The 10,839-nt window shown below is 38.3% G+C and overlaps 1 protein-coding gene across 2 annotated transcripts in view; it reads right to left on the reverse strand.

Annotated features, from left to right (window-relative positions):
- PPP3CC (protein phosphatase 3 catalytic subunit gamma) overlaps positions 1-10,839 on the reverse strand; it is an 86,860-nt gene that overhangs the window by 21,361 nt on the left and 54,660 nt on the right. For both annotated transcript variants that reach the window (XM_012807737.2, XM_023515569.1), the window contains exons 5-8: positions 6,951-7,096; positions 4,302-4,441; positions 2,464-2,541; positions 2,281-2,375 (exon numbers count right to left, since the gene is read on the reverse strand). In XM_012807737.2, the coding sequence (XP_012663191.1) occupies positions 2,281-2,375; positions 2,464-2,541; positions 4,302-4,441; positions 6,951-7,096 (459 nt within the window). The remainder of the gene's footprint in view (positions 1-2,280; positions 2,376-2,463; positions 2,542-4,301; positions 4,442-6,950; positions 7,097-10,839) is intronic.

Below are 10,839 nucleotides of genomic sequence, written 5' to 3' on the forward strand. Positions count from 1 at the left end.
GGTGGGCCCCTGTAGTCCTAGCTACTTGGGAGGCTGAGGCAAGAGAATTGCTTAAGCCCAAGAATTTGAGGTTGCTGTGAGCTGTGACTCCATGGCACTCTACCGAGGATGACACAGTGAAGACTCTGTCTCAAAAAAAAGAAAGAAACTACCAAAGAAAATAAGATTATTTTGAAGTAAAGTCACCAATATGTCAAAGGTCACAGAAAACTCAGATAGACTAGACTGTGAACTTAAAAGTTTATGAAAGGAATAATCAAGAGCAAAGCCAGATCAGAAAGGGACACAAAGTGGGCTGGCAACTAGTAAGCTATATAACAGCTGCTAATTTAGAGGGCATGTTTTCAGCTTAGCACACTGATAAGTCCATTGCACAATCAATAGATTCTCTTAAAAATGAAGTTTAAAAAGCAAATGAAAAAGGAAAGTCTTCATTACAAATATGAGAACTAGGGCCACTAATAGTTCTTAAAGATGTTTAACAACCCAATACATACTACTGATAAGGGAGGAAACAACTAAGTTGCTAATGTATTGGAAATATTAGGAAAAGGAAAAAGTAACAAATGAACTTAAGGAAAAGCAGAGTGTTGTAGGATAGTTAAGGCTCAGAGAAGAAGGATAAGTAAAAAGAAAACATAAGCCTAGGAGAGAATGTAAGTCAGAGGAATATTTTTTAGAAATGGATAAGTCACTGAAATGACTGAACCAATTAAGAGTTCAGCGAGATATGTCATTCCAAAGTTCACTTTTAAATAGAGTACATATTAAGTATACTTTGGCCTTCTTTGAAAATTCTCTCCCCAACAGCATGTACAAGGTATGACTATAAAGTAATGAGACTTAAGAAACCACCAACTACAAACACACCAGACTTTTATATCAGATGAGTGTGGTCCTTTGATGTTATCACATCGTGCTCAGTAATAGTAAAAATTATAGCATAATAGCAGTTTATACTTCGAACAATAATATTTATTGTCACTATTTTAACATTCTTCAACAACCCTTTATGACAGATATTTTAAAGATAAACTGAGGTTCAAAGAAATCAAACACCTTTTAAAATGTGACACCCTTAAAAGTGAAGCAGGACTAGACTAGAAACTCTGACTCCTTACTTGACATTCTTTTCAACACAACTTGCTTTCTTACCATGTAACTAATCCAGAGATGCTGCCACTAGTCAAAATATTTTGGGAATTCCTCTTTTGGAAGTGCCTCCAGAGCCACTGTATCAGCAACACGAGAAAAACCAGTCTCATTACCTTATAATCATACCTTGTTTCTGACCCCAAATAGTATCATCTAGCTTGATCACTCACCTTATCAGTCTTGAGTCCAAATGACTTTTGGCTGTCCAAAAATCAAATCCACCCTCAAAGGACGAAGCTTTCCCATCATTGAGGATAATCAAAACAATGTGTCGCAGACTCTGAAGGCAATGCCAAAAGAGGTGTTCCAAAAATGTTTTTGAACAAGGACAGCATTGTTGGAATATGTATATAGCCTCCTAAGGTTACTACTTTGAAGGACAATACTCATTTGGATATATTCGTTCTGGCATGTTTGTTTACAAAGTCCTATTATTTTACAGTCATAATTTATAAACAACAAATAATTATAGAGACAGGAAGTGTTTTAGTAGGACCACTGCCTTGATAGAAAATTTATGAAGTATACATTATGGAAGTTTTCAATTTTAAAAAATATTTTAAGAGGATAAAGTCTTAGAAGCAGAATTTCTAGAACAAAAGGCATATGCATATCACTCCCCTTTTTTTTAACATGGGAAACTAAAGCTTAGAAATATTACTTGACTTATCCAAAATCATTCTATTAGTTTCTGGCTGGGTTTAGACAAAAATGAAGATTCTTTTCCTGACTTTTTGTATGCTATTCACTCTACCTACACCATATCTCAAGAAGAGCAAAAATATCTTAATAACTGACAAATATTAAAATACCAGTTGTGACATTTTTTGAGGTAGTTATAAACAAATTAAGTTCACCCTAACTTAATTATCTTATAGTTTGATTCAGTAGAACAAATCTGACCTATTAGGATCATTATTTATACTCACAAAGAGTCCAATAATCCTTAGGAGATGAAGACCAAGCAGCAGCATAAATTCTAAATTTTTCAGCCTTTATTTCAATTAAAGCCTCTCTTTCCTTACTTAAAATTTATATTTAAAAATAATACACACATACATATTATTAAACTAGAGCTCACATTTACTCACAAATTCAAACTCAGATATTGCTGGGCTCCTTTACCTTTATTGTTATAGACATCTAGGTAATTGGGAGCAGAGAAAATTGTAATAAGTGATGGAAAGCCTGTTGTTTGGCTCTTCCTGTACATTCGATACCTGGAAGAGAGATGACAGCTCGTCCGTCTGTGTTCAGATTAAAGGTAAAGACTGCAGTAATATTTGGTACAGTTTTAATTTAACTTACCCAGCATCTTGGGCTTCATGGGCTCTGATAATTGACAATAAATTATTGTTCTGCAAAAATTCACAAACTGCAGGGTAACTGAAAAAGAAAATTAGACATATAAATCCATAAATAAAATAATTCTTTTTTAATAGGAAGAAGGAGTAAAGTCAAGATAATATAAGTTGTTTTGTTTTAAGATTACAGGTATTATATATACTGTAGTAATTCTGTTTTCCATTTCACTAATATGTCTCATTACAGACATGATGATAATTTTCCAAAACAGAAAGTGCTCCTCCACTTTAAAATCTTTTTGTCAGCTCGGCACCTGTGGCTCAAGTGGCTAAGGTGCCAGCCTTATACACCTGAGCTGGCGGGTTCAAATCCAGCCCAGGCCCGCCAAACAACAATGACAGCTGCAACCAAAAAATAGCCAGGCATTGTGGTGGGCGCCTGTGGTCCCAGCTACTTGGGTAGCGGAGGCAGGAGACTCGCTTGAGCCCAGGAGTTGGAGGTTGCTGTGAGCTGTGATGCCATAGCACTCTACCCAGGGCGACAGCTTGAGGCTCTGTCTCAAAATAAATAAATAAATAAAATAAAATAGTTTAACATAGTAAGTTGCGTACAAACTTTATGGACACCCCGTATAACTTTGTTTTAGATGTGTTTCTATGTAAAGGTACTAACAAAAAGCACAAAAACATTAAAAATATTGTGCTAAAAAGACCACAACAGAATAACTTTATAATATAAGAGCTTAAACAAAAGGGGCAAAGGATCACTTTGTTCAACCTCAGCTGGGAATGTGTGTGAAGAAATTAAAATTCTTTATCACTCTGCACAGTCCATGTCTGTGAATGATTGTGAAACCTCTGTAAGTACTGATGAGGGGGTTACAGATAAACCTTAGTTGAGTAGGGGAACTCACAAATACAAAGTCCTCTAATAATAAGGATGAACTGTATACCCACAGGATTACCTATTCAAAGAAGAATTTCTGGATCAAAGGCCATGTGCATTTATAATTGAGAGACATTGCCAAGTTGGTATACACAGAAATTGTACCAGTTTATATTCTGCCAATGATAAATACATAACATGCTCTTTATTTTAAGCAATGTAAGAAGAAATAAAAAAAATTTCATATTAGTCGCTGGAAAAAGTGGCATGAAAAAAGTTTAGAAGAATGCTAAATTAACACTGTGTGTGGTGTCTGTATTTCATATAATGAATGCATTATTAGCTAAAATATAGATTTTGGGGGGATGGAATATATGTATTATTTGTCATTTTACCATAAAATATTGAGATTAAAAGAAATTTAGATTTCAAACTTCTCTAAATTTTCCTATTTTTGAGTATTAAATCACAATGAAAACTTACATGTGAGATTTAATATAACTTCCAGGAAATGTACTCGGCTTAGTTCACAATGTCCTGTTCTTTTTATATCTTTGTCTACACCAGCGGTTTCAAAAGCTGGAGAGCTTTTTAGAACAACAGGATTCCCCTGTCTCAGACCTAGTGAGTCAGAATCTCTGGGGAAAGAGCCAAGATATCTTTATTTTTAAAAAGTGAATAGATGGTGTTTAGGAACACATAGTCAGATGATGTAAAGTCACACAGCAATGTCAAAGCATTGTCAAATGTACGATCATGTTTGATGTTGTTATACTTCTTAGAGCATCATACCTAAGAAAATATTAAAAAAACAAACAAGTTTCTGCCTTCTATTAATTAAAACAGTAAGCAGCAGTGCCTATACTATACTTGTTTGAGATATAAAACGTTTAAAAATAACCTGATGAAATGTATTACAATTTCCTTTCTAATTTCTACTTTAAGGATTAGCTTACCTGTAAAAATAAGAGCACCCTCGGACAGTGTTGTGGGTATAGTGCTCCATGCTCTTTTCATTGCCATAATCCTCAGAGGGATCAGACCAAAGCAGGTCACACACTGGCCCGAAGGCAGGAGGTTCAGTAAACCTGTCTAACTAAAAGATAGACAAAAACCAAAAGAAAAAAATCAGAAAAGCAAAAGGGCTCTTAGAAAGTACCATGTGCCGAAAACAAAGAAACAAACGACAACAAAAACCTTTCCATCCACAAGGCTCTATTAAGAGAAAAGGTAAATTCCTAAAGGATTTTCCATCAAGAAAAGAAATATTCAACAAATTTTGTTACACAATTTTTATTATTTTTTCTGTAACAAATTCTTATATTCTTGTCATCTAATTATACTGTAGAAAAGCACCCACTTACATCCTAATCTTAAAGCAGTACTCATTTAATTTGAATGTGAAATCAACCACTATAGAGACATACTATTTTAGCAAGATTATGTAAAGTTAATTTGTTACCATGAGAGCAGTAAGGTTTTATAATGGTTCTGTTTCTTGTTTACCTCATTCCGAAGGAGATTTCTTCATTTTAAAGAATGCTAATTTTATTTTGTAAGGGCATTTATCCTTTCCATTCTATGCAACAGAGGCATTTTAATATAAGTTATTAACTTAAGCCTTTAGTTATTACTACTTTAGTTAAAAGCATGAAAACCAAAAGAAAAGAAGTAACCAGGATAACTCAGTACTAAGAAAAGAACTTCTTTTTTTTTTTTTTTTTTTGAGACAGAGCCTCAAGCTGTCCCCCTGGGTAGAGCGCCGCGGCATCACAGCTCACAGCAACCTCCAACTCCTGGGCTCAAGCGAGTCTCCTGCCTCTGCCTCCCAAGCAGCTGGGACCACAGGCGCCCGCCACAACGCCCGGCCATCTTTTGGTTGCAGCCGTCATTGTTGTTTGGCGGGTCCGGGCTGGGGATTCGAACCCGCCACCCTAGGTGCACGTGGCTGGCGCCGAGCCAAGAAAAGAACTTCTACTGAGTGAAAGAGAGCTTTTTATTAATACAATTGATTCAGAATAATAAAATTCAAAATTTACTATGTAAAAGAGAAATCCTGATTATTTTCAAGATGACAAAGGCAGGAGGAAAGTCAGTACATACAGGTATACTCTCTAACCCTGAGGAAACTAACTTTGATTCAGAGAGAACAATTTTATCAATAGAAAAATCTTTAGTTTTTTGTGCTTATAAGAGAGGTCAGACAATACAACAGTACAGAAGAGATGGTCATGTAGAATAACGTTAAGTGAAAAAACATTAGACATCCTTTTCTAATAATGAAGATACAGAATCTTGGAAATACTTAGGGCAAGCAATTAAGTGTCAAAAATCAACAAATTTCAGAGCTGGCACAGTCTTCAGACCATCCATCCATTCCATCTTCCTCATTTCATAGTGAAGATATAACTAACAGATTAAGTGATTTGGTCAAGGTTACACATTAATGGTAGGACTGGAATTAGTACCCTGGCTTCTCTTCTTTCACACTGTGACATAATTTAAACTTTCAGGGCTATACTCTGAGAATGTTAAATTTCTAGCTGGTAAACGCACAAATTTCATTAAAAATTATAGCAAATTTCTGGTAGGTATATATTATATCAAAATGGTAATAGTAGTTATCTTGCAATACTGAAGTTACAGGTAATTTTTTTTTTTGAGACAGAATCTTGCTCTGTTGCCCACCTGGGCTACAGTGTAGTGCTGTCATCATATTTCACATCAACTTCGAACTTGTGGGCTCAAGCGATCATCCTGCCTCAGCTTCCGAAGTAACTGGGAGTACAGGCATGTACCAAATCTGGCTAATTTTTTCTATTTTTAGTAGAGACAGGGTCTCGCTTTTACTCAGGCTGATCTTGAACTTCTGAGCTCAAATGATCCTCCTGCCTCCACCTTCCGAAGTGCTGGGATTATAGGCTTAAGCCAGTGCACCAACCCATTTTCTTTAAAATCTGTATTTAAAAATTTTCAGCTCAAAATATAGTGGTTGACTTCAATTAAAAAAAATTAAAAGGTAAACTCTATGAGACTAAGAAAAAGTTACTTTGGCTAGGTGCTCAGCGGCTAAGGTGCTGGCCACATATACCAGGGATGGTGGGTTTGAACATGGCCCAGGCCTGCTAAACAACAATGACAACTACAACAAAAAAATAGCTGGGTGTTGTTGTGGGCACCTGTTAGTCCCAGCTACATGGGAGGCTGAGGCAAGAGAATCACTTAAGCCCAAGAGTTTGAGGTTGGGCGGTGTCTGTGGCTCAGTGAATAGGGTGCCGGCCCCATATACTGAGAGTGGTGGGTTCAAACCCAGCCCTGGCCAAACTGCAACAAAAAAATAGCCAGGTGTTGTGGTGGGCGCCTGTAGTTCCAGCTACTTGGGAGGCTGAGGCAAGAGAATCACCTAAACCCAAGAGCTGGAGGTTGCTGTGAGCTGTGGCACCATAGCACTCTACCAAGGGTGACAAAGTGAGACTGTTTCTAAAAAAAAAAAGAGTTTACAGTTGCTGTGAGCTGTGATGCCACAGCACTCTACTGAGGGCTACATTGTGAGACTTTGTCTCAGAAAAAACAAAAAAAGAAAAAAAAAAGAAAAGGTTACTTACTCTCTTAATGTCATCTAAACAAGTAATTTCAGGTGACATCCCTCCATGTACACAGAGAAACTGCTGGTTTAAGAGGGCAGCAAGTGGAAGACAGTCAAATGTATCCATACATGCATCATACACCTGTTCAGAATATTTGATTCGACCTACCAAAAAAGGAAAAACAGTCAAAGGAAGAAAAAGTAAAATATTACCATATTTAAAAAGGGCATATGAAGAAAGAATATGAAGTTATTTTAAAGCCATTTATTTCACACAACTTTGAAAATAATCATCTTTGTAAAAATTTTGGAAAAGCTATATACGAAGGGTTAACAAAATCGTTTTCCTTCTCTTAAAGACAAGTGTGACCTTGTATTTTCTAGTGCTGTTGCCCTGGAAACCTGATAAGGTGACTGTCAGCTGTGTTATTAGGCAGAATTACCTAACTACCCGGTAAGAAGCTATAGCTTTGGGTTCCTCTGAAGGCAGTGACTCATAACTGGTTATATCCCTTGTGGGTCTCTGGCAGCTGTGCTAATAAAGCTTGTACAAGATATATTGACACTTGTGATGCACAAGGCTTCTAAGCCAGGGTAGCTTCCTAATCTGTCCAACATGGATACTGTTTCCATGTACCTGAGCTGCAACTTGGATGGGGAAATGGAGTGAGGCAGGAGAGGCAGAAAGCCTCTGGACTGCCACTTCTGTAATGACTACTCCACTGAAAAGGAATGCCTGCTGCCACCCTTTCTGACCTGTATCCTTCTAATAAGTAGACAGATGCCAAGTATGGTCCATGGCAGTCTTCTGAGTCTGAAGATTTTATTGGTCTTAAAAGATCCCCTGGGGGTGCTGCCAATATGTGAGTGGAAACTGGAGTTTTAACAGACATCAATAAAATGTCAATAATCTTTTTTGCTCATAATTTTTAAAAATTATGCTTATATATGGTAACTTTATTATGAGCTCAAAGTTAATAAGAACCATTGTCTTATGCATCCTTGTATCTCCTTATAGTTACAGCCCTCTATCTTGCTTTGCACTGGAACACTACACATTTTGGCTATTTCAAAAGTAGATCTAGTATCAACCATAAAGTCTATTGAAAGTAAAAAATGGGCTCAGCACCTGTGACTCAAGCGGCTAAGGCACCAGCCACATACACCTGAGCTGGCAGGTTCGAATCCAGCCTGTGCTCGCCAAACAACAGTGATGGCTGCAACCAAAAAATAGCCGGGCATTGTGGCAGGTGCCTGTAATCCCAGCTACTTGGGAGGCAGAGGCAAGAGAATCACTACAAGAGAATCACTTGAGCCCAGGAGTTGGAGGTTGCTGTGAGCTGTGATGCCATGACACTCTACCCAGTTTGAGGCTCTGTCTCAAAAAAAAAAAAAAAGTAAATAATGAAAATCCTAAAAGCCAGAGTTCCCTGTTGCTAAAGTAATTCCTCTATTAAGAATCCTAAGCTTGGCTCGGCGCCTGTGGCTCAAGCGGCTAAGGCGCCAGCCACATACACCTAAGGTGGCGGGTTCGAATCCCCAGCCCGGGCCCGCCAAACAACAATGATGGCTGCAACCAAAAAAAAAAATGGCCGGGCGTTGTGGCGGGCGCCTATAGTCCCAGCTACTTGGGAGGCTGAGGCAGGAGACTCGCTTGAGCCCAGGAGTTGGAGGTTGCTGTGAGCGTGATGCCATGGCACTCTACCCAGGGGGATAGCTTGAGGCTCTGTCTCAAAAAAAAAAAAAAAAAAAAAGAATCCTAAGCTTGAATATAGGAGAGAATTTAAATTACATATTAATTTATGCTCCATAACATCTAACATTGATAAAAATGTCTCTTAATCCTAAGAATGATTCAGAAAAATTCCTTAGTCTACCTTCAAAAAGGATGCCAAGTATGGAGAAAGAAAGCAAGTAATATTCTTTTTTTTTTTTTTGGTTGCAGCCATTGTTGTTTGGTGGGCCTGGGCTGGAATCAAATCCGCCAGCTCAGGTGTATGTGGCTGGCACCTTAGCTGCTTGAGCCACAAGCAACAAGCTGAAAGCAAGTAATATTAAGTCATTAAGCAAATTAAAACAGGAGGTCAGGCTTGGCGCCTGTAGCACAGTGGTTATGGTGCCTGCCACATATACACAGTCTGGGGGGTTCAAACCCAGCCTGGGCCAGCTAGACAACAACAACAACAAAAGTAGCTGAGTGTTGTGGTAGGCACCTATAGTCTCAGCTACTTGGGAGGCTGAGGCAAGAGAATCAACTAAGCGCAAGAATTTGAGGTTGCTGTTAGCTGTGACACCACAGTGCTCTACAGATGGCAACATAGTGACACTCTGTCTCAAAAAACAAAAAACAGAAGGTTAAAAATCAAATTTAGCATGCGGTGCCTGTGGCTAAGTGGGTAGGGCACTGGCCCCATATACCCAGGGTGGTGGGACCTAGCCCCAGCCAAACTGTAACAAAAATAGCCAGGCATTGTGGTGGGCACCTGTAGTCCCAGCTACTCAGGAGGCTGAGGCAAGAGGATTGCCTAAGCCCAAGAGTTGGAGGTTGCTGTGAGCTGTGACACCACAGCACACTACCAAGGTCAACAAAGTGAGACTCTGGGCAGCGCCTGTGGCCCAGTGGGTAGGGCACTGGCCCCATATATCAAGAGTGGCAGGTTCAAACCTGGCCCCAGCCAAACTGCAACAACAACAACAATAAAAATAGCCAGGCATTCTGGCAGGTGCCTATAGTCCCAGCTACTTGTGAGGCTGAGGCAAGAGAATCATCTAAACCCAGGAGTTGGAGGTTGCTGTGAGCTATGTGACGCCATGGCACTCTACCAAGGGCAATAAAGTGAGACTCTGTCTCTATAAAAAAGAACAAAAAAAAAAACAAAGTGAGACTCTGTCTCAAAAAAAAAAAAATCAAATTTAGCCAAAAGAAGTTCATGTTATATTAATATACAACTAAAATAAGTTATAAAATGTTAATAAGTTCACATTATATTAATATGCGATTAAATAGGTTATGATTAATTTTCTGAGGTGTTAGACTAAGATGTTATCTATATCCTTCTTTATTTAGTTTAGCTGTATTACTTTCACTTTCCATGATGATTTCATAATCTTTATAACACTATTATTTTACCTTTTTAAAAAGTTACTTTATTTTATATATATTATATATATTATTTTTAATTCTTCTTTGGAGTCAGGGTCTCACTCTGTCATGCAGTGGTGTCATCATAGCTGATAACAACCTCAATCTCTTGAGCTCAGGTGATCCTCCTGCCTCAGCCTCCTAAGTAACTGGGACTATAGGCACGTGCCACCATGCCCAAATAATTCTTCTATTTTTTGCAGAGACAGGGTCTCACTCTTGCTCTAGCTGGTACTGAACTCCTGGCCTCAAGAGATCCTCCCACCTTGGCCAGTGCTAGGGCTATGGGCATGAGGCATTATGCTTAGCCTATATACCCTTATTATTAAAATTTGTTGAAGGCCCATCAATAAGTTAAGCATGTGAGTATGGTAGTCAAGAGAATGGAGTCTGAAACCTGACTGCCTCAATTGGAGCCTCTGCCACTGACTAGCTGTAGGTCCTTGGATAAATTTCTTAACTCTCTGTGCCTTGTTTTCCTATAATAGTAAGAGCTACCTATAATTCAGCGTTGCAGTGAGGATTAAATGAACTCATATATGTAAAATCTGTGGAATGATGTCTGGCATACAGTAGATAAGTATTAACTGATGAAATTATTTAATCCTTACAGAAATCATATGAAATAGGTATAGTCATTATCTTCATTTAAAAGCTGAGAAAATTGGGCTTATTTGCCTAAAGTTGTAAGCTAGTAAGTGACAGAAATGGAACTGAGGCTCGGCGCCTGTGGCTCAAGTGGCTAAGGCGCTAGCCACATACACCT

This window comes from Otolemur garnettii, unplaced genomic scaffold (assembly GCF_000181295.1).
Source record: "Otolemur garnettii isolate 467f Iridium unplaced genomic scaffold, OtoGar3 scaffold00074, whole genome shotgun sequence".
Taxonomy (NCBI): Eukaryota; Metazoa; Chordata; class Mammalia; order Primates; family Galagidae; genus Otolemur; species Otolemur garnettii.